Source organism: Odocoileus virginianus, chromosome 10 (genome assembly GCF_023699985.2).
Source record: "Odocoileus virginianus isolate 20LAN1187 ecotype Illinois chromosome 10, Ovbor_1.2, whole genome shotgun sequence".
Lineage (NCBI taxonomy): Eukaryota > Metazoa > Chordata > Mammalia > Artiodactyla > Cervidae > Odocoileus > Odocoileus virginianus.
Window position 1 is genome coordinate 47,225,451 of NC_069683.1, and position 23,180 is coordinate 47,248,630.

At 48.5% G+C, this 23,180-nt stretch overlaps 1 protein-coding gene across 1 annotated transcript; it reads right to left on the reverse strand.

The window, feature by feature from the left end:
• Positions 1–2,507: 2,507 nt before the first annotated feature.
• TMPRSS4 (transmembrane serine protease 4) lies at positions 2,508–22,725 on the reverse strand. The gene is given in 12 exon segments (XM_070473521.1): positions 2,508–3,056; positions 3,981–4,130; positions 5,630–5,772; positions 5,959–6,057; positions 7,179–7,345; positions 8,625–8,784; positions 13,657–13,697; positions 14,988–15,092; positions 18,153–18,282; positions 19,777–19,929; positions 22,612–22,681; positions 22,684–22,725. Coding segments are annotated over 12 exon segments (1,272 nt in total). The 3' UTR covers positions 2,508–3,044.
• Positions 22,726–23,180: the final 455 nt, after the last annotated feature.

Genomic DNA, 23,180 nt, shown 5'->3' on the forward strand with positions numbered 1-23,180 from the left:
CTCTCTGCATCCAAGAGAAGACGAGGGAAGGCTGAAGTGAGTTAGAAGCTGTTTTCTGATGGAAGATGAGGAAAACCTGCAGTGACTTGGACATTCCTGGAAGCCCTCTGTGGGGCCATTTGGTTCCGGGACTGGAAGGAAAACAGCAGCCGCCGCTGTTACAAGTTTTAACTTACTGTGTCTTCCTGGTGAATTGAAGCATTTATGATTGTGTAGTGACTCTCTTTATCCCTAAGTATTTTTTCCTTTTTTGTCCTAAATCCCTATTTAAAAAAAAATTTAGCTTCTCCAGCTTGAAGTTTGTTATGTGCTTGCTTTCGGTACTTTGTTTCACCTCCTTGTTTTAACAGTCTGTAACCTAACATTCGGAGAAGGCAATGGCAACCCACTCCAGTGCTTTCGCCTGGAAGATGCCGTGGATGGAGGAGCCTGGTGGGCTGCAGTCCATGGGGTCGCGAAGAGTCGGACACGACTGAAGTGACTTAGCAGCAGCAGCAACTGAACATTCTGGTGTGTCTCTTATAAATAATACGTAGCTTAATTTTACATTTTTATCCATTTTGCCTATCTCTATGTATTAGTTGATGAATTTAACATTTATTGTAATTATTGATATTTTATCCTATCTTTGTGTATTTTATTTACTCCATTTTCTATACTTTTCTTACTTTTAGCTCTCATCCTTCTTTTGAGATTGCTTGATATTTAGTTTGCTTTTCCTTAATCTATTCCTTGTTTTTATTATTGTTTTGAAGTTAAAAACTTTATTACTCAAGCACTTAGAATATGTATGGCCCCTATATTGTGGTAGCTTGTAGCATGAACTCTGGAGTGAGCATGCTTATGTTCAACTTGACAGTATGCAACCTTGGCAAGGTACTTACTCTCATTATGCTTAGTTTTCTTATCTGTAAAATGGGGATAAGAATAGTACCAATTTCATAGGTTTGTGTGAGTATTAAGTGACTCCCTACACGATGAGGCCATTAGAGAGTAGTGTACATCACACAGACATACTCTATCGTATGATTTTATATATTATATATTTATACACACTCTATATCTATATATATAATAAAATATAACAATTATTATAATTATCTATAATTCTAACATCTAAAGTTCTTGAGGTTTTATTTTCTATTTTTGATGATTCCCCCAATTGTGGTTTTTATTTTTTAAACTCTTGGCCAATCTTTGACTGTGAGCTCATATTTGGAGGATCTCTCTCTGGAAATCCTGAGGCTCTAAATCTAATGGAGTCTTTCCTCCTCCATTAGATCTGCCACATGGGATCTACCCCATTCAGTTGTCTCTGTTTTATGTGGGAATCCCAGTTTCAGCTTCCCTGCCTGCAGTCGGTCTGGGGTTAGTTCTGATCTCAGGTTTCATGTGAGTCTTTGTCCAAGGGCAGCCCGAGACTTTAGTAAGCTATTGTTCCCAGATCTCCCCCATAGTTTCAGTTCATGATTCTGACGGCTTTGCTTTATTTTTTTTTTTTTTTTGCCTTTGAGGATTTCTATTATTTACTAAGACCCTAAGAAGACATTAACAAGTATATTTTATCAAGGATTTGACACAACTACAGCAAGAGGGTCCTCAAAACACCTGGGACTCCCTACAGCTGCCAGAAAAGTTCATGGGGCTTACTTCTCTGACCATTTTGAGTGCAGGAACTTATTCATATTACTATCCTCAGATTCCAGCTTGGAGACCATCTCATTCCTGTGCAGGATTGTGCTCAATTGCTCAATCGTGTCTGACTCTGTGGCCCCATGAACTGTAGCCCACCAGGCTCCTCTGCCCATGGGATTTTCCAGGCAAAAATACTGGAGTGGGGTGCCATTTCCTACTCCAGGGGATCTTCCAGACCCAGGGATCGAATCTGCATTTCCTGCATTGGCAGGAGGATTCTTTACCACTAGTGCCACCAGGGAAGCAGGTGATAAATGACTGTTTAAAACTGAATGATAGGGACTTCCCTGGTGGTCCAGTGGTTAAGATTCTGCACTTCTGTGCAGGGGTGTGGGTTTGATCCTGGTGGGGAACTAAGATCCCACATGCCACGTGGCTAAAAAAAAAAAAGAAAAAAAAGAATGGTTAAAAATCACACCTAGAGTTCTTCAGGTAGATGTTAGGACCTAGAGTTGCAATACCTTTTCCCAGCCTCTTGGAGAGCCGTGATTCAAAGTCAGCCTTGAAAGCCCAAATCCTCTTTCTCTGCTTGTGGCTGATATCAGGGCAGAGAGGAAGGGGAGGAAGGCAGTGGGACAAGTCCCCTGTGTAGAAAGCACACTTAATGACCCCTGGCTTCCCTGGTTGGCTGTTCACTGTTGCCCCCTAGGTGGGGTGCCGCCACCCATCAGCTCTGGTACCCATGTCTCCTTTTCTTCTACTTTGAGAATCAATCATTTCCCATAGATCTTTTCCTACCCAGGCCAAGGAACAAAGATCATAGTTTGGTAGTCTTTAGCTCAACCCTTTTCAAGCAGCCCCATCAGCCTATGTCAAAGACTTCACACACCAGGTTAATAAACAGTGGCCACAATAAAAACAACAGTAAGAAATGGTACTTGAGCCAAGAGCTGGACAGCACATTTTCCATTATAAACAGTTTTTTTTCAGGTGGGCTTGGGGATGGCTGGGGAGGCAGAGGGCTGGCTCAGCCCCTTTCCTCCCTCCACTCCAGCCCTTGGTGATCTGGGCTCTTAGAAGAGCATCTGTTTCCATTCAATAGAGTAGAAAGTTCTCAGCTTAGCAATGCCTTCTGAGACCTCAGCCTTGGAGGCTGGCTTGTATCTCTCCCTCCTTGGGATGCTGAGAGCATCATGGGCAGCTGAACTGGAGCTGATGACTTCCTGGGTGCCTGTGAGCTGCGGGATGGCTTACAGGATTGCAGGTCCTTTGCTGCACCTAGAAATGCTGAGAGTGTGGGCAGAGAGGTGTGCCCAAGGGGGGCTCTTGGTCTGTGTCTGACTTCTGGGGGATTCCCATGTGGGCAGGATAGGGGGAAACAGTTTCCAGCACTGCAGGGGGCAGGAGCATCATGGATCAGACTAGAATAAAAGAGACCAACAAATAAACTAGGTAATTTGAAATTGGACAAAATGGTGGCATGCAAAATTAATCTTCCTTTTCTGAAGCTCTTTGCTCCTCTCTCTACTCTCTAGAGGTCAGGAAGTCTCATAAGCCTTTCCATCCTCCTTTTTTTTTTTTAACTGGAGGATAATTGCTTTATAGCATCATGGCGGTCTCTGCTGCACATTAATGTCAATCAGTCGTAATTATATATATCCCCTCCCTCTAAAGCCTCCCTCCCTCCACCCTTTCCACCCCCTAGGTCATCACACAGCACCAGACTGAGCTCCCTGTGTTATATAGCAGCTTCCTGCCAATTATCTATTTTACACATGATAGTATATATATGTCAATGCTACTTTCTCAATTTGTCCTACCCTCTCCTTCTCCAAATGTGTCCACAAGTCTGTTCTCTATGTCTATGTCTCCATTTCTTCTCTGTAAATAGGTTCATCAGTACTATTTTTTTTCTAGATTCCATACATATGCATTAATATCTGATATTTGTTTTTCTCCTTCTGATTGACTTCATTCTGTATAAAAGGCTCTAGGTTCATCCACCTCACTAACTGACTCAAATTCATCCCTTTTTATGACTGAGTAATATTTCCTTCTTATCAGAATCTGGTCTCTGGAAAGTGTCTGATAGCTGCATTTGATCAGAAAACGAGAGAATGGTAAAGCTGGGTGTGTTCCATACTGTAAGGTATTTGCATTTAATGGGAGTCTCTGATTTAAGGAATTTCAGCCCTTAATGGTGGAATTCCAGGTTGTCACTAGCTGGGAATGAAGACTACTGGGGATTTAAAGGGGTATCTCAGAGTCGTTAAGTCACTAAGGGTGGTTTGGAACCCACAGAGGAGAGGAAGGGAGGGTTCAATAGAGAGGGCAAACACGCTTACCTTCCGGACACTGTAGATCCAGTTGAGATAGGCTGTGACCTTGGTGTAAACTCCTGGGGTAGTAGGCCCCCCACAGCCATGGCCCCAGCTCACGATGCCCACCACTTGCCACCGGTCAGAGTGGTACATCAGAGGGCCCCCACTGTCACCCTGTGAGAGGCCAGAGCAGAGGCTGCTGGGGAGGGCGGGCAGGGCTGCGGTGGAGAGGTGGGGTCCCCATCCTCCCCTCGCTGCACTGGCCCATCTGGTCCTGCTCTCCGGCGCCCTCTGCTGTTCCACTTTCACTGCCCCTGCTCATGCCGTTCCTGCAGCCTGGAATGCCCTTCCCTTTGGGGGCGAAAGGGTTCTGTCTGCGGTCGAGCGAGTTGTGGGTGTGCTGTTAGCCCTTTCTTGGAGATCTACAACTCACACTAGAACAGTGAGAGCTCTAAGGGGTCCTGCAGTAAGGAAGCCTGGTTATCTTGGCCTAACCTAGTTAGTGCTAAGTCACTTCAGTCATGTCCGGATCTGTGTCACCGTATGGACTGCAGCCCGCCAGGCTTCTCTGTCCGTGGGATTCTCCAAGCGAGAATACTGGAGTCGGTGGCCATTTCCTTCTCCAGAGGATCTTCCCGATCCAGGCATAGAACCTGTACTTCCTGCATTTCTGGCGGATTCTTTACCAACTGAGCCACCTGGGAAGCTCATCTAACCTAGTAGTTCCCAGGTTTATTGAACCATTACAGGAGGGCTTATTTCATGCCAGTCACTGTTCTAGACAACTGGGATCAATTAATGAAAAGAGAAAAGATCCTTGCCCTAAGGGAGCTTGGAATCAGATGGAGAGAGAGAGAGAGAGAACACGCAAACTACAAAATGACATTTTCTTGTATAAAAATTGTCAGATAGTGAAAAGTACACTTATTTGGGTGTCCTTCTTACCAGCTCTTGTAGCCTCTGGGGCTTCATCTCTCAGAACCCAGTAACTCTATAGCTGAACTGCCTGTGGAGTTATTCACCCCCACCCCCATTACTGTGAACTCCTGGGGGAAGACACTGGCCTCAAAGTTTAGCATCTATCTGGCATCAAGTCATCAAGAGATGACTAAGAGTGTCTCTTGAGTGAAGGAATTTAATGACTGAGAATGGGGGTGGGACAAGGGTTTGGGGTTTTAACGAAAATAGTTCAGAAGATCCTCTGGGGGGGAATGTGAGAATATATTCACGGACTGGCCAGTAGGATGGGGAGAGGGGTCAGTGCACTGGGGCTCATCCAGCATGAGATGGGTTTTCTCTAGTGTAGTTCAGCAGCTTGAGGACAGTTGTAGAGAAAATAGACTTGGGGTTCCTGCCTGCTAGGGGCTCATACTCTTTTAAATGAGTAAACTTTTAAAGTCTCTGGGTTTCTGGGAAGTAAGAGCAGGTGGGGAGGGAAACATCATCTTTGTATATAAAATATACATTTGAAATCTCTCTGCTTCTATCTATCTGTCTATCCATGCATCCATCCATCCTCATATCTTTCTCCCTCTCTCCCTTCCTCCCTTCATCACACAGTGAGTGCCCACAATATGCAAGGCTTCATGTGGGCATTCATCCTCTGAACTTTTTCATCTCTTCAGAGCAGACTTCCTCATCTCTAATTCCCTCACGATCCTTGGAGGCCGCACCTGGCAGGTGTCCACGCCACCCTCCGGGAGGCCTGCACACATCATCGTCTTGGTGACCTCCCCCTGGTACGCATCCTCGGCATTGCACCGCGTGCTGTTGATGACCTGGACGGATCCCTGCTGCAGTATGTCAGACATCTTCCCTGGGGGTTGAAAACACACTCGCATTCCCATTCTTGCCTTCAAACCCCAGCCCAGGACAATTCTCTGGGTTTCCTGGTACCTTGGTGCTTGGGCCTCCAGGATGGGTTTCTCTAAAGGATGGTCCTCCTTCCCATCACTTTTGGGAGCTGCTCACTTAGTCCTGTGATCTTGAGCCTGGCACTTACCTCCGTTCTCTTCTGTAAAGCCCCATCCGATGACCCAGAGTGGGGTGCCTGGAGTGAGCTCCTCGTCAGAGAAGGGCAGGCAGATGGGCCTGATTGTGCCTGCCAGGAGCAGAGAGGAAGAGGGGACCCAAAGTTCAGGAGAGCCCGGCAGCTAAACCCTCTGTAAGGGTTAACACCAGGGTTTCCATAGCACACGTTCCATGGGATGTTAATAGAAGTGGCATGGAAAGAAAAAAGATTCTGTGGTCAAATAAGTTTAGAAAATGTGTTGGATTTCCCTGGTGGTGTAGTGAATGAGAGTTCACCTGCCAATGCAGGAGACATGAGTTTGGTCCCTGGTCCGGGAAGATTCCACATGCCACAGAGCAACTAAGTCCATGAGACGCAACTACTGAGCCCATGTGCTGCAACTACTGAAGCCCGTGTGCCTAGAGCCCTTGCTCTGCAACAGGAGAAGCCACAGCAGTGAGAAGCCCGAGCGCCGCAAGGAAGGAGAGCCCCTGCTCGCCGCAACTGGAGAAAAGCCTATGCAGCAATGAAGACCCAGCACAGCCAAAAGTAAATAAAGACAGAAAATGTGAGCTAAACACAACAAAACAAATTGTTAAAAAAAAAAAAAAAACAAACCTCTCATGTCATTAATATACTAATGTGTTCCAGGAAAAGAGCTATGGTATAAAAATATTTTCCAAACTTATTTGAGAAAGGAACCCTCTTGTACCCAAGGGACCCGTGTTCTATGGAACCAACCATTGGAGATGCTGATCTAAATACGACCCAGTGTAAGCTTGAGTCATTGAACAGAGCTGGTCAAAGATGCTAACGGGCTGTCTTAACAGTAATGAGTTGCTGTCCCTGGAGGAGAGCAAATGGGCCCCATGACCCTTTGGCAGGGAGAGTGTACAGGCTTTTGCATTGGTTGGGGTGGAGGATGGGCCAGGAGATCTTTTAGGTCCCTTGCAACTCCAAGATTGGATGAATCTGTGATTCTCACTGGGGGTGCTCTATGTAGAGAAAACAGATCTCAGAAGAATCTGGCAGGGGTAGGGTGTCAGCGAGAGCTGGAGGAGGCCTCATGGCTTTCGTGACAATAGGCTGATATACTTGCCGGAAACAATGGGCCAACTGAGGTCTTGAGAGGAGTAGTGATGTGCCCAAGGCCACTTAGGGAAAGAGCTAGTGGCAGAATGGGAGTTCTGTCCCCAGGTGTCGGCTCTCACCAGAGTATGTGAGCGGGAGCTGCAGCTTCACGAGGGCAATGTCGTGCTCTCTGGGGTGCGTGGTGTTAGGCTCAAGGATGAAGATCTTGGCCACAGGCAGGGATGGGAAGCTGCCCAGTCTGTCTGAGCCAGCCCTCACCTTCCAGTTGGGCACATCGAGGTGCTTCCTGGGGGCAGAGACAGTGCAGTTCAGGTCTGAGCCAAGCATAAGGAGGCTTTGCCAAAGGCTGGGTCTCCGGGGCCCTGGGGAGTGGGGTGCTGTATGTCCCTGCCTTGGAGGGTGATGATGGTGAGGGCAGGGGTGCTGGAGAAGAGACCATCTGAGGAATCACCTACTGCAGGTCAGATTCTAAAGGGGGATTTGATTCTTTTCCCTGGTGAAACCTGCCAGAAGAAACTTTTAACTGGAGGGCTGGGGAATGGGCTATGCCCAGTGCTTGAGCTCTGGGTCCTGATACTCTGTCCTCTAGTGCATTTTACTGGCCTTGTTACTCGTGTGGTACTTGCATTGTGGTCAGTTCCATTGTATACTAAGTCTCCCACATATGAACCTTCAAGTTGCAGACTTTCCAAGATGGGAATGTGTGTTTGCATGTCTAATCACGTAAATTAGTCAATGTGTCTGGCATTATTTGTAAAAGTTGGGTACCTCAGGCTAACTTAGTTGAAGTTAATGAACAAACTGGACTTACAAGTGTATTCTTGGAATGGAACACATTCCTATGTAGGGGACTTAGTGTATTCGTCTTTTTCTTGATACCAGACACAGCTGAGTGTGCAGGGGAAAGATTTATAGCTTTTATCAGATTCTCCAAAAAGGTTAAAAATCACTGGCTTACATTGTGTGCTCCTCTGAGGCAGTGATGGCATCTACAGCATGAAGGTACCTAGTAGGTACTCATAGATGGTGAATAAATGAACAGATGAATGAATGAAGGTGAAGAGGACCTGGAATGGTCCTTTTCCAGACATATGTCAGGCCTCTCTCTGCAGGCTGGTAACAGAAAACTTTTTTTCTTAACTTCTGGATATAGTGAAAGAGTGGCATGGACCCGGGATTTGGAACCACTTCTTGAAAGACTGGCAGAAAGGGAGAGAGTTCTCAAGACTCCCTTGGAGTCCTCAGAGGCAGATGGGAAGTGCTTTTGTGCAGTGAGTGATGTAAGGGAGAGTGAGGACACTGGGTATTTGATGGCTTCCCCCCGAAAGGGGGGGGACTTCTGACTTCTTAGTCAGGCCTGGTGACCGGCACCCTCGGCTAAGACCCCCAAAGCCTAACAAAGGATGTCACGGCCAGTGTCTCATTGGGTAGCCACATCCTGGTACATGGTCTTTAGGGTGAATGGAGGGAGTGGAGGGCATCAGACAAAAAATTGGAGACAGGGGACCCAGGCGCTCAGGTTCCTCCGTGTCTCTGACCCCAGGGGCTCCCCACATGCACCTTACCAGAAGCAGTGGGCAGCTGTGAGGATCCAGTGTGGGTCTAGGATGCTCCCTCCACAGATGTGTTGTTTGTTGTACTGGATGCTGACCTGCCAAGGCCAAGAATCCACAGAGGCCTCCTTCCCACCCACCACCCGAGGGGCCTTCACGCTCTGTCCGCAGGCTGCACTCAGAGGGAAGGAGGAAGAAAGAAAGAGTTAGGCTCTCGGGGACTGGGGTTGTCCCCCTTAGAGCCCCCAGCCTATCCTGAGCAGGGTCCTTGGACTAGGAACAGGGGTGACGGGTAGATGACCAGGCCAATTTTGAATTAGTCATCAGGAGATGCTGAGTGTCCCAGACTTTCCCCCAATCTCCATCTCCTTTTTTTAGCTTCAGATGGAGTTTATACTGTGAATATAGGTGTGTCCATTCTGCAGGAATTCATGACCTTGAAATTAAATATGGATGCAGAATTATGAAAGTCCTGCCCCGGGGAGTGTCCCCAGCTGCTCCCACTGAGTAACAGTGAACAGACGCCCACAGGCTGTTTTGGGATTGGAGAGTGGGAAGAAAGTTCCAGAAATGGATCTTCCCATCCTGAACTCACCTTTCTCCAAGTCCCTTCCCCCTGCTCAGAGAGTCTCAATTTGACATCCTGTTCCTTCTTTCACATCCCACTCTCCTGGCTCTCACGTCTGACTTGCGAACTCTTGTAAAAACTCTCTGGTTACACCTCTCTGTCCTGTTTCCAGCCTCCCCAATCCTTCTGGCAGTCACTGCCACAGTGACGGTTCTAAGGGGGAAAGGCCACCACCCTCTCTGGGTTTGTGCCTGGAAGGGGCTTGTGAAACACTTTCTAATTCCAAACACTGCTTTCTACACATCCCTCACTCCCCCACTCAAAGCTCCTTAGCATCCCTCTCCGTCTGTAGGGGAAGAGTTTAAACTCCCGCTCCTGGCAGCCTCCTGATGTAAAATTGCTGTCTAGCCAAATCGATCTTCTGGTAGCTCCCTGAAAAGTCTTTCTGTTTTTGCTCCAGGAAGTCCCTGTCCCTGAGATGCCGTCTCCTCTCATGTTTATCTAAATCACTGTTCATTCCGCTGGGAAGAGGGCACTGGCCAAGACAAAGTGACAGACTGGTCCCTGCCCCCCTAGAGCCTACAGTTCCTTCTGAGATGTTTAGCCTGAGCATTTTCTCCAGGTTGCCTGACCCCTGGGGATTTTCCTCTCCTGGCATTTTCGCAGCCTGCCTGGATGTTGGCCAGCTTTCCTTGTTGTCGTAGTTCAGTCTTCTCAACGAGACTGAAGCCTCCTCTAGGGAGGATCTGTGGCTTAAGCCTCTTTCTGACTCCAGTGCTGCTTAGCTCAGCACATCAGGAGCTCAGACCCCATCGGTATCTTGGGATCACATGATAATGGGTAAAAGTCTTAACATCCAACAGGGATGCATCAGTCAGTTCAGTTGCTCAGTCATGTCCGATTTTACCCCGTGGACTGCAGCACGCCAGGCTTCGCTGTCCATCACCAACTCCTGGAGCTTACTCAGACTCATGTCCATTGAGTCGGTGATGCCATCCCACCATCTCATCCTCTGTCGTCCCCTTCTCCTCCTGTCTTTAGTTTTTCCCAGCATCAGGGTCTTTTCCAATGAGTCAGTTCTTCGCATCAGGTGGCTAAAGTACTGGAGTTCCAGCTTCAGCATCAGTCCTTCCAATGAATATTCAGGACTGATTTCATTTAGGATAGACTTGTTGGATCTCCTTGCAGCCCTCAAGACTCTCAAGAGTCTTCTCCAACAACACAGTTCAAAAGCATCAATTCTTTGGCACTCAGCTTTCCAACTCTCAAATCCATACATGACTACTGGAAAAACCATAGCTTTGACTAGATGGACCTTTGTTGGCAAAGTAATTTCTCTGCTTTTACGGACAAAGAATTAATCTCAAAAATATGCAAGCAACTCCTGCAGTTCAATTCCAGAAAAATAGACCCAATCAAAAAGTGGGCCAAAGAACTAAACAGACATTTCTCCAAAGAAGACATACAGATGGCTAACAAACACGTGAAAAAATGCTCAACATCACTCATTATCAGATAAATGCAAATCAAAGCCACAATGAGGTACCATTACATGCCAGTCAGAATGGCTGCTATCCAAAAGGCTACAAGCAATAAATGCTGGAGAGGGTGTGGAGAAAAGGGAACCCTCTTAGACTGTGGGTGGGAATGCAAACTAGTACAGCCACTATGGAGAACAGTGTGGAGATTCCTTAAAAAACTGGAAATAGAAATGCCATATGACCCAGCAATCCCGCTGCTGGGCATGCATACCAAGGAAACCAGAACTGAAGGAGACACGTGTACCCCAATGTTCATCTCAGCACTGTTTATAATAGCCAGGACATGGAAGCAACCTAGATGTCCATCAGCAGACAAATGGATAAGAAAACTGTGGTACATATACACAATGGAATATTACTCAGCCATTAAAAAGAATACATTTGAATCAGTTTTAATGAGGTGGATGAAACTGGAGCCCATTATACAGAGTGAAGTAAGTCAGAAAGAAAAACACCAATAGAGTATACTAATGCATATATATGGAATTTAGAAAGATGGTAACGATGACCCTGTATGCAAGACAGAAAAAGAGACACAGATATATAGAACAATCTTTTGGACTCTGTGGGAGAAGTTGAGGGCTGGATGATATGGGAGAATGGCATTGAAACATGTAAATTATTGTTTCATATGTGAAACGAATCGTCAGTCCAGGTTCAATGCATGATACAGGATGCTTGGGGCTGGTGCACTGGGATGACCCAGAGGGATCGGATGGGGAGGGAGGTGGGAGGGGGGTTCAGGATGGGGAACACAGGTACAGCCATGGCGGATTCAAGTCAATGTATGGCAAAACCAATACAATGTTGTAAACTAAAATTAATTAATTAATTTAAAAAAAGAAAAATAATCAGATTGAAGAGCCAAAAAGAAAAAAAAAGTAATGTCCCTGCTTTTTAATATGCTGTCTAGGTTTGTCATAACTTTTCTTCTAAGGAGCAAGAATCTTCCAATTGCATGGCTGCAGTCACCATCTGGAGTGATTTTGGAACCCAAGAAAATAAAGTCTATCACAGTTTCCATTATTTCCCCATCTATTTGCCATGAAGTGATAGGACTGAATGCATGATTTTGGTTTTTTGAAGGTTGAGTTTTAAGCCAGCTTTTTCACTCTCCTCTTTCACTTTCATCAAGAGGCTCTTTAGTTCTTCTTCACTTTCTGCCATAAGGATGGTGTCATCTGCATATCTGAGGTTATTGATATTTCTCCAGGCAATCTTGATTCCAGCTTGTGCTTCATCCAGCCCAGCATTTCTCATGATGTACACTGCATATAAGTTAAATAAGCAGGGTGACAATATACAGCCTTGACGAACTCCTTTCCCAATTTGGAACCAGTCCATGTTCCATGCATACACACTGCTAAACTGCAAAGACAGCGAGGATGACCTTCCTCCTCTCAGGTGATCCAGTTTCTTTTGCCATCTGTCAGGCTCAATTTGGTTCTCCCATGAGGCTGGTGGGATGAGTGGGACCTCAGCGCTTGTTTTTCCTTCTGAACTCCTCTCAGAACTAGGGAGTGTCCCAGGATCCTGTTGGGCAGTTGGACTAAAGATGAACTTCAGAGAGATCAAGTGAATTACCCAAGGTCACATTGGAAGCCAGTGGGACGGGTGTTGCCCAGGTCTCCTGACGACCCCCCCACCCCCCGCCGCCCCACTTACTCCCCCAGCCCCATGCGGCTCTCTCTGGAGCATGTTAATCGGGACTGCTGCTCAGTGGGGAGGTCGGGACTCCTGCATGTGGCCTTACACCTCTCTCTTTGCTCAGTCATTAGCTCCTAAGACAGAGGCCAATTTTCTTGCTTGTCTGGCATCTTCTACTTCCAGCTAGCATCCGACAGTGATGACGCATCTTAACCGTTTCATGACTCTTTGCTAAACGGAATAAGCAGATAAGATTACGTGGGCCCTGGCCAGGGGTGGGAGCAGGTAGAGGCTTGGTCTTGCCCATTCTGGTTTTCCTACTCTCTCTTGGATCTCTGCCCACAGCAATTGTGGAGATATGGGTGGACAGTGGGAGGGAGTTCTTTATTTTATTTATTTATTTATTTTTTACTATTTGTGTTATTTTTATTTTATTTTTTCATTTATTTTTATTAGTTGGAGGCTAATTACTTTACAATATTATAGTGGTTTTTGCCATACATTGACATGAATCAGCCATGGATTTACATGTGTTCCCCATCCCGCTCCCACCTCCCTTCCCATCCCATCCCTCTGGGTCTTCCCAGTGCACCAGCCCTGAGCACTTGTCTTATGCATCCAACCTGGGCTGGTGGTCTGTTTCACCCTTGATAGTATACTTGTTTCAATGCTGTTCTCTCAGAACATCCCACCCTCGCCTTCTCCCACAGAGTCTAAAAGTCTGTTCTGTACATCTGTGTCTCTTTTTCTGTTTTGCATATAGGGTTATCGTTACCATCTTTCTAAGTTCCATATATATGCGTTAGTATACTGTATTGGTCTTTATCTTTCTGGCTTACTTCACTCTATATAATGGGCTCCAGTTTCATCCATCTCATTAGAACTGATTCAAATGAATTCTTTTAATGGCTGAGTAATATTCCATTGTGTATATGTACCACAGCCTCCTTATCCATTCGTCTGCTGATGGGCATCTAGGTTGCCTCCATCTCCTGGCTATTATAAACAGTGCTGTGATGAACATTGGGGTGCACGTGTCTCTTTCGGATCTAGTTTCCTCGGTGTGTATGCCCAGGAGTGGGATTGCTGGGTCATATGGCAGGGAGGGAGTTCTTAACATCAACTACTTGAAGGAGTGTTCACCTACAAGCCCAAGGTCCAAGTAGTAACGTCTGGACAGAATAGAGTGACACTTGGAGTCTGAGTGATTTAAGAATGAGGATGAAGGTCTTCTTTCCTGCATATTGCTGGCTCAGGACCCAAACCCTCAGAGATGGAGTGTACTCACCATGGCACTGCAGGGAAACCAGGGAGCCTGAGAGACAGGGGCTGGAAAGGAGACATAGGCATCCTGTGGTTTTTGCTTATCTCTTGGCTGGGAGGCAGGGACTCGGGTCTCCTGGCACTGTTGATTCCAGTCCCCTCCCAGCACCCGGGAAATATGAAGCCTTGCCTGGTGGGGGCTGTACAGACACTGTGCTGTGCTGCCCTTGGTTATTCAATCATGTCTGACTCTTTGTGACCCCATGGTCTATAGCCCTCCAGTCTCCTCTGTCCATGGGATTCTCCAGGCAAGAACACTGGGGTGGGTTGCCTTGTCCTCCTCCAGGGGATCTTCCCGACCCAGGGATTGAACACAAGTCTCCTGCATTGCAGGTGGATTCTTTACCGTCTGAGCCACCAGAGAAGCCCAAGGATACTGGAGTGGGGAGCCTATCCCTTCTCCAGGGGATTTTCCTGACCCAGGAATCTCACCAGGGTCTCCTGCATTGCAGGCAGATTCTTCACCAGATGAGCCACCAGGGAAGCCCCATATAGACACCGTACTTCCACCCAACTCCGTGCAATTGAATGCAATTGGATTTCACACCCCTGCTGATAAGCATCTGCTATATGCTGGGCCCTGCCTGAGTCACAGCCCACCCTGGGGCTCTTGGCAGCCTGAGATGAAAGAGAGCAGAGGTTGGACCAGCGTCTGTGGCACCGCGGGCTCAAACAGAAGAGGAATGGGATTTTAGTGAAACTCCAGGCAAACAATCATTCTGCTCCTAGTCCTCTCCTTTTCAAGATTTACTCTTTGATGAAAAAGCAGCTCTCAGCAATCTCCCTGATGCTAAGGAGACATCATTCTCTCCGTGGGGTGACAGTGTTCCTGTAGATGCCGGGCTCTGGCATGGTGGTGGGCATGAGAACAGACGTTGACAGTGGCCATACAGCAGCTCCTCTGGAGAGTTAGAAATGCAGGGGAGGGCCTACTCTGGCCTGGGTGAGTGGCAGAAGGACAAAGTGGCCTTTGGAATCTTGCCTCTGGGGCTCAAAGCGGCATAAGGCCATAGGAAACCAATTTGGTTTTCTTATCTGACTGATGAAAGGCTGCCAGTGTGTGGACAGCACACTTTGTCCAGCTGCCCCTTGTATTAAGCCAAAGAGTCAACACAGAAAACCGCTCAGAAATGTGATGCTCTGGCTTTTGATATTGGACAGTCTGCCTGGCCAGGAGTTCTTCTTGTTGTCTGGCTTATGTTCCCCTTGCTGCATCCATTCAGGGCGGGCTGGCTGCAGCCCTGACAGCAGCAAGCATGGGTGATATTTGTGGGCCAGAGGCGTCCTCTCACTTACCCACTTGAGTTTTGCACCTGAAGCTCCTGCAGGTTCTCTGTGATTTTGACAATGTCCAGATCTTGGGCTGGGCCAACGTCCACAGCCTTGAAGGTGGGTTTGCTGCTCGTGTTGGGAGGGAAAGGGAGAGAGTGAGAGACGTGAGCTGGAGCAGGAGCTCAGACCAAGATGGTGGGAGTAGCCCCCACTCTCAGGAGAGGGGTCAGCCGAGGATGCTGGGTGGGGTGTGGTAGGGGAGTGGAGGTGGCCTTGGTCAGGGAGGGTAGTGCCTGCTTTGCTAGATGACAAGGGATGTTTCTTGACATCCAGGATTCAGCCCTGAGCACAGTGCTGACGTGGACTTGCTTTCTTGGGCAGGGAAGACTGGTTCTGAGCCCAGAGCTCTGAAGAAATGTTATGGATGCCCCTTTGTAACTCCCAGCTCTGTCCTGATTCCAAATGTCCCAGCTGTTTCTCCTGGTTCAAAGTGAGGGGAACAGGGAGGCAAAGAAAACAAGTTAGCACCCATCCCTACCTTAGAAGGAACTAGATGTGGACATTTTGGTTTTCCAAACAAGGCATCTGGTCTGAACTTGGTAGTGGGGTACATTTATGGTCCCTTTGGAGGTAGGACAGGGCAAGATCAGGCTTCACATGCACTCAGACAAACATCTCTCTCATTTGGACTGCTATCCCTCTTTCTCTCCACAAATCCATGTTTGTCTTCTTTCAAACCTTGAGTATAAGTCTTCCCTCCTCCAGGAAGTCTTCCCTGATTAATCTCATCTTTTTGATTGTTACTGTACTGAATGTACCTCTTTTCCATCTCTCCTGTTCCTCCCCATCCTTTATACCAGTCATGCTAGCATCAGCTCTGTATGCAGGTTTGGATCACCCTAAAACACTGGCTGACTGGCACATTCTCACATGTCTACCTAGGAATCTGGCACTGCCTGGATGACCCAGCCATGGCACCTGAAAGGCTGGAGTCTAGCAGTGCTGGGTTTTGTGCTGAGAGCCCTCAAGCCTGAGGCCTTTGTTCTGGCTCTGACACTAGCTTGATGTGTGACCCTTGGCAGGTCGCATTTTCTCTCTGGGTCTCTCTAAGCCTCAGTTTTCCCCTCTATAAATGATGGGTGGACCAGATGATCTCCAGAGTCCTTCCCATCTTGAGCCATCTAGAGTTTTGTGGTCCTGGGACAAGAAGGCCCTCCTAGCCAGGGAAATCTGAGATACAGAAAGAGGGATCATGGTGGAAGTGGACATTTCCAAGAGAACTAGCCTCTGTTCACCAGTTACATCATGATGAATAATTCTGATCAGCTTTGATCTTGCAGAGCCCAAGAGCGACATGGCTTGTTGCCTTAAAGAGCTTAGAAGGACAGAGAATCTAGGAGCCTTTTACCTTAAGAACCCCTGGAGACACCCTGATTTCATAATCAAGCTGCAGCCTGCTCTGCTAGTACAGCTGACACTGCAGTTGGCTGGACTGCAGTTGGAAGGGGGAGGGGCTGCAGCCAGGAGGCCAGGCTGGGGGTGCTGCTGGGGGAGGGTTGATGCAGGGGCAGGGCTTGCCTTCCTAGCCCTCCTTGGAAATGAAGGGTGCAGGGTGTCCTCTCCGGAGGGTCCTGGAAGTTGCACATCGTGGAGGGCAGAGAGCAGGAGTAACCTGACAACCAGAGGGCAGAAGGCGCAAATAGTTCTGATGGATCTGCGATGGCTGTCTAGAGTACTTATTGAAAAATGAGCTTGAGACTGCTCTAGGGTTTCATGGAAGAGGGTTCTGTGATTGACTGATGGACGATGTCTGCCTAGGATGTATTGTTTCCACCTAGTCTCTGGGTCCATTTCTTAGAATCCTAAAATTTGGGGCCTGCCAGGAAGAGATTATTCCCTGTGCAGCTGAATGCATGGGTCCTTTTCTATCTCTCCAGTTAGGCTCTGAGTGATCAACTGTCTCCCCTCCCCTCCCTTTATAGGCGAAACCTCCACAGAACAGAGAATTACCCAACCTAGAAACAGATATGCTTCAGATACCCAGGAATTTTAGGGGGTCTTGGGCACACCTTCCAGCCCTCTTGCTCCCAGCTACTATTTGATCAACTTATTCACCTTCTTTGAACCTACCATAGAACAGATAGAATAATAACTACCTTTGTGGTTTTTGCCAAGATCAAATGAATATAAATATGCAGTGCTAATTACCCTTCTTATAACTGTATGCTTTTTCACCCACTGAAGATTTAAAACTGCTTTTGAAATTTGCGGAGAGAGCTGAGATTGCTGATGAAAACCCAGTGAAATCAGGTTCATTTAAACTAAATTTTAACCAATAGGACTTTGAATAAATAAAGAGGATTTTTTGTATTCTGGGGCAGGGACGGCATCTTGCCAAATCAAGAAGTGAGGGTTGAGAAGTAAAGGAAAGGAGGGGATTATAAAGGAGCCTGAACTGTGTGGGGGGTGGGGATGCGGCTGAAGGTGGGGGAGGAGTGGGGCAGATATTCTCTCTCTGGCCCCTCATAACCATCCTATGAGGTTGGCATTGCTTCTCCCATTAATTCTTTTTAAAAATTAATTAATTAATTTGACTGTAGGCTTCCCAGGTGGCTCAGTGGTAAAAGAATCTGCCTGCCAATGCAGGAGACATGGGTTCAATCCTTGAGTTGGGAATATCCCCTGGAGGAGGAAATGGCAACCCACTCCAGTATTCTTGCCTAGGAAATCCCATGGACAAAGGAGCCTGGTGGGCTATCCATGGGGGTCACAAAAGGGTCGGACATGACTGAGCGACTAAACAACAACAGCCAGCTCTTAGCTGTGGCAAGCAGGACTTTCAGTCTTCATTATGGCATGCAGGACCTAGTTCACCCACCAGAGATCAAACCTGGGCCTCTGCATTGGGAGCGCAGAGTCTTAGCCACTGGACCACCAGGGAAGACCCCCCCCCCACACACACACACAGCTCTCCATTAACTCTTGAACAAACTGAGGCTTACAAGATTTAACTTCATGCTGCTTGTAAGGGAGTGTTTCAAAAGCAGTTGTCTGACTCCAATACCTACAATTTTTAGGAAAGAGAGAGGAAGGAGGAAGGAAAGAGGGAAAGGGGGAAAGAGGAAGGAAGAAAGAGAGGGAGAGAGGTCATGGGGTGAGGTGACAGCCACTGGACCTTGGGCTGGGTACCTGTCATAGCCCATCTGCCGACAGGCGGTCTTGGCCAGAGCTTCTGTGAAGTTGTCAAAACAAGCGGAGGCCCAGTTCTTCGTGGCAGGGTCCAGCACCTGCAAGGTGGATCGGTCCCTGGAGAGGCGGACTGGGAAGGAAGGAACCCGGGTCAGCTCAGGGCAGGGGCTCATCTGGCTCATCTCCCACAGAATGCATCATGTGACCAGCCCAAACCGCTTGTCCAAACCCTACCAGGAACTGGAGAGCCTCACAGAACACCAACAATTTCCACCTCAAGGGGAGTTTTTCCTTTTGACTTTGCCTGATTGAGCCTTGCTCTGACAGGACCTAGGGTGACCAGATGTCCTGGAAATAATCTCCCATTTTGATTTTTGCCCTGGCAAAATTATTAATAGCTCCCCTTTCACTTTTGGGCTTCCCCTGTGGCTCAGCTCAGCTGGTAAAGAATCTGCCTGCAATGTGGGAAACCTGAGTTCAATCCCTGGGTTGGGAAGATCCCCTGGAGAAGGGAAAGGCTACCCACTCCAGTATTCTGGCCTGGAGAATTTCCTGGACTGTATAGTCCATGGGGTTCCAAAGAGTCGAACACAACTGAGTGACTTTCACTTTTTAGATGTATTTGCATATATGTATTTGATGGTTGTATTACAAGGCCTTCCTACCCGTGGTTCACACAAGTTCTCTAGTCTGGGAAAATTTCTCAAAGAGGAACCTTGCTGTTTTTTCCATGTAAGGTCAGAGAGGGGTAGGCGAGTGAGAATTGCTCTTGGCAGTAGGGTGGCAAGGCTCACAGACATTTGATTTCTGATTTAAAAAAAAAGGAGCAAATACACAGGATGTCACTCAGCCTTGCCCTACAAAAGCCCCCATCACCCGTGTCCTGGGCTGTCTTTTCTTTGCAGAGCCCAAGTACTAAGTGGATCAAGCTGGATTAACCCAATCCAAGGAAGAACATGGGTTTTTATGTTCAAACCATCCTTTGAAGGACCTAGCTCAGTCTTGTTCCATAACATGTTACAATAAACACTTCTATAATGAATAGCCACCCCTGGTGGCTCAGACGGTAAATAAACTGTCTGTAATTCAAGAGGCCTGGGTTCGATCGATCCCTGGGTCGGGAAGATTCCCTTGGAGAAGGAAATGGCAACCCACTCCAGTATTCTTGCCCAGAGAATCCCATGGACAGAGGAGCCTGGCGAACCACAGTCCACGGGGTTTGCAAAGAGTCAGACATGATTGAGCAACTAAGCACATACGCAAAATAAATAGAAGAATTAATAGCTGGCTAGTGGCTGTATGGTCTCTTTGTAGTCCCCTTGAAATAATAGGTGTCAGAGAAAAGAGGGAACTCCCCAAGGTCATTCAATTCAGCATCCAGGTGCAGCAGGAATAGGGCAGGCTCAGTTACACCTTCCTGTCCCCTCTGGTCCACAATTGTTCATCAAAATGTACTGAGTGTTTGCTACATGTTGAGTATCAGGGATCCAGTAGATAAGACATGATCCTGTTTTTAAGATTCTTACAATAGGGAAGGAAGCTGACTAGTCAGGTGGCAGGTGCTATGCAGTGGACCAAGAGGAGCTGAGCTGACTTCCTGCTCTGCCCACTCCCCTGGGCTCACCTGACACTGGAGGTCCATTGGGGAGTTTCTTGACGCAGTACTGCTCATCCTCCCCCGAGGCACAGTCCTGGTGGCCGTCACACACCTGCTCCCTTGGGATGAAGAGGAGGGGCTGCCCACAGAGGAAGAAGTAATTGTCCAGAATCACCTTGACTGGAAGGCAAGGGCAGGGAAGGGCAGAGAGGGCTGATGGTCAGGCAGGCAGCCCAGGGGCAGGAGAGGCTGTGTTTCCCTGAAAACCTGCTGGGCCTGGAGACAGGCAGATGTGGGTTCCAGGCCCACTTCTGCCACCTAATTGCTGGTGTCCTCAGTCTTCTCATCAGTAAAATGGAGAGAATAACACCTGTCCCATCCCTAAAGAGGGCTGAGGAGTCTATCAGATCACGTATGAGGAGCAACTCCGAAATAGCCCCCACTCGCTTCTCAACCCCAAGTGCTGGCCCAGGGCCTCTGGGGACAGAGGAGTCAGCACTGGGCCCAGAGTCTAAGATCTGAGCCCTGGCTCTGCCAACTCCTGGGTGACTTTAAACCAATCCCTTGCCCTTTCTGAGCTTCACAGGGTTGTGGAGAATGAACGCTTGGTGGGCTGGTGGTTGTGAAAGTGTCTCATCGCTATCAAGCACAGTTCTAGGACAAGGTATTTTTACCTGGGGTTGAAAGACCATTACGAGGTTGACATTTTGTTTGTTTTGTCTTCTGCCTCCTGCCTTCAGAATCCATTGTTCCTTCTTTGTCTTGGATGATGGGAAGGAGTCTAGTGTTTTCAAGTCCTCAAGACACAGATATTTCCATACTTTTCCAAACTCTCCCAGCTCCTCCTGTCTAACTGAACTCTCCTTTGTCCTGAAGCTCCCCTGGAGAGCCTAGCATTACCCTTGAGTGGCCCTCAGAGTGATGGAAACAAGTGTCATGATGGGCCTGCTTATTGCTGCTAACAGCTTTCCAGGCGTTGTTACCCGGAGTCCTGACAACTTTAGGAGGTAGGTGCTATCATTAACTCACATTACAAACAATGAGATGGAAGTTTAGAGAGTTAGGGTTTATTTCCCAAGCCATATGCACTTAGGTGGTGGAGCCAGGATTTCAATTAGTCTGTCTAGCTCCAAAGCTCTTTGCTACTTCTCGCAGCCTTCCCTCCTGGAGCTTAAAATGTGACTTCTTGGTCCTGATGCTCCTGCTTTGAGAATAAGGGAGAAGGAGCAGGTCAGATATTTCCTCGACTTTCAGGGTTTGGTTCATGGTCAGGAGCCAGGGTGAGAAAGGGTCAGTCCTGCCTCCTGGGGGAAGCCAGGATACAGTGTCACCAGCTGAGCCCCCAGAAACCAAATGTTGATGGAGCCCAGCCCAGGAGAGAAGTTCAGGTTACTGCTTCTAGCTGCAGACCCTGGGGGCCCCGGGCTGGAATCACTCAGGATCGTCTGGGACAAGGAAAGCCCGACTCTAAGTCATGTATTAGTACCTGCCCTGGCTCACTCTGAACCTGGTCCGTCTGCTCTCTCCACTGTGTCGGGGCACCTGGTCAGAGAAGGTAAGCTCATCTTACTGTTAGTTTGAGTCAAATAGACTTAGGACAACAAATCTGCTGATGCCCACCACCACTCTTGGGCCAGCCAAGGTCAAAAGGGTTTAGGTTTATCTGCATTTCATGTCCCAGTGGGGCACTCAGGATGGGTGATGTTTATGTTTTGGATCTGTATTTCCACCGCCACGAGGTGGAAATGGACCTACTCAGTTGGGGGCCTGATTGTCCCGGCCCCTCGACTGCCACATCCCTCTTCTCTCTCAGTGCCCAAGTGGAGACTGAGGGGTTGGACCAGATGAGCTCTGAGTGTCCTCCGATGAGGCGGAGGCTGCCCTAGGCTCCTGGAAAGCCCTCCTGGCCTGGTGAGCAAACACATGGCCTTGGCCTCAGCCCTACACACTGTGTGATGACCTCCACTTTTGCACAGCCTAGTTTTTAATCCAAGTACTTTACACACATTACCTCATTGGTTCTCTGATATTGCTATGATGAAGATAGGATATTTTACAGGCGAGGCAACTGAGGTTAAGAGAGGTTGGGAGACTTACTCAAGGTCACACAGCACCAAGAAGGAGCAGCACTGGGATCCCCATCCCACGTGTCTTGAGTCCTAGTCAGGTCCTCTTGGCCCTACTTCCTGGGTGAAATCTGTGGTCAGTAGCCTGCTTGGCTATGGTGGGGGGTGGAGGTGAGGGCTCAGTCATAGGATGGGGTGTGGGGGAGGTTGAGAGGGACAGGCTCTGGGAAACAGGGCTTGCTCGACTCATTCATCTTTTGCCCCAGAGTGGCCTGCCTGGGTCACACTGGGTCTTAGGCTCCAGCCATGGTGAAGCCAGAGCTCAAGGCGGGGGAAGGCGCTGCCCTCCTGGGCATCTTCCCTAAAGCCTCTTCCTTCTCCCCCTCCTCTCAAGCAGACGTGCTCTGCTCCTCCAGGCCCAGAGCTGCCAGAATTCATTCAGCTCTCAGTCTGCAGACCCGGGAAGGAGGAGGCTGGGGGCACGGCTGCTGTGCAAATTGCCTGAGTGGGTTTGTAACTGGTGCAAAGTGTGCTTTCCCGGCAGAAGGAATCATCTGGGACAGAATCCATCTGGGATAGATGGGGGTGGAGTTCATCTCCCCTCCACTCGGAGAGGAAGGCTTCTTTTAAAGCAGGGGTGGATTCCAACCTATATGCACATCACCTCCCCTTGACTCTGCTGGGGTGGGGTGGGGGGAAGGGTGAGCAGCGCTGGGAGGTGAGGGCAGGGGAGGGGTGGGTGGGAGCTACCCCTTGCTGGGGTGAGGTTGGAGGCTGGGTGGGGGCTGGGACTTACTGAGGATGGCCACCACGATGATGGTTGCCAGGCTCAGCACTGCTGCGATGATTGGGATCCTCATTTTTTTGAAGGTCTCCAGCGGGGTGCGGGATTTGCGCAGGGGGGTGACATCTGCAGAGAGAGGGGAAGAGCAGTCAACCTTCGGAGGCGGCCCCTGCCAAGGCCTACAGCCTCCCCACCCTCTGGCCCCGGGAAAACTTTGGGGACAGTTTTGTTTGGCGCTGGGGTTATTCTCCCAGACTAGGCTCAGCTTCCTCACTGCGTGGACCCCCACCTCCTTTCACTTACCTGGGCTTGTCCATCTCTCCCAGGGCTCCTCCCGCCTGGCGCCTTCCCTTTGTCATGACAGCCTGTCCTAGGATGTTTTACCCTGTCCAGTCTGACCTGCGTCTGCCCCAGGAGAGGCCCATCCCCTTTCCTTTTCCTGTCATGTGACCTCTTTCCTGGGCTTCCCAAGTGGTTCCAGTGGTAAAGAACCTGCCTGTCAATGCAGGAGACGTTAAGAGATGGGGTTCCATCCCTGAGTTGGGAAGATTCCCTGGAGAAGGGCATGGCAACCCACTCCA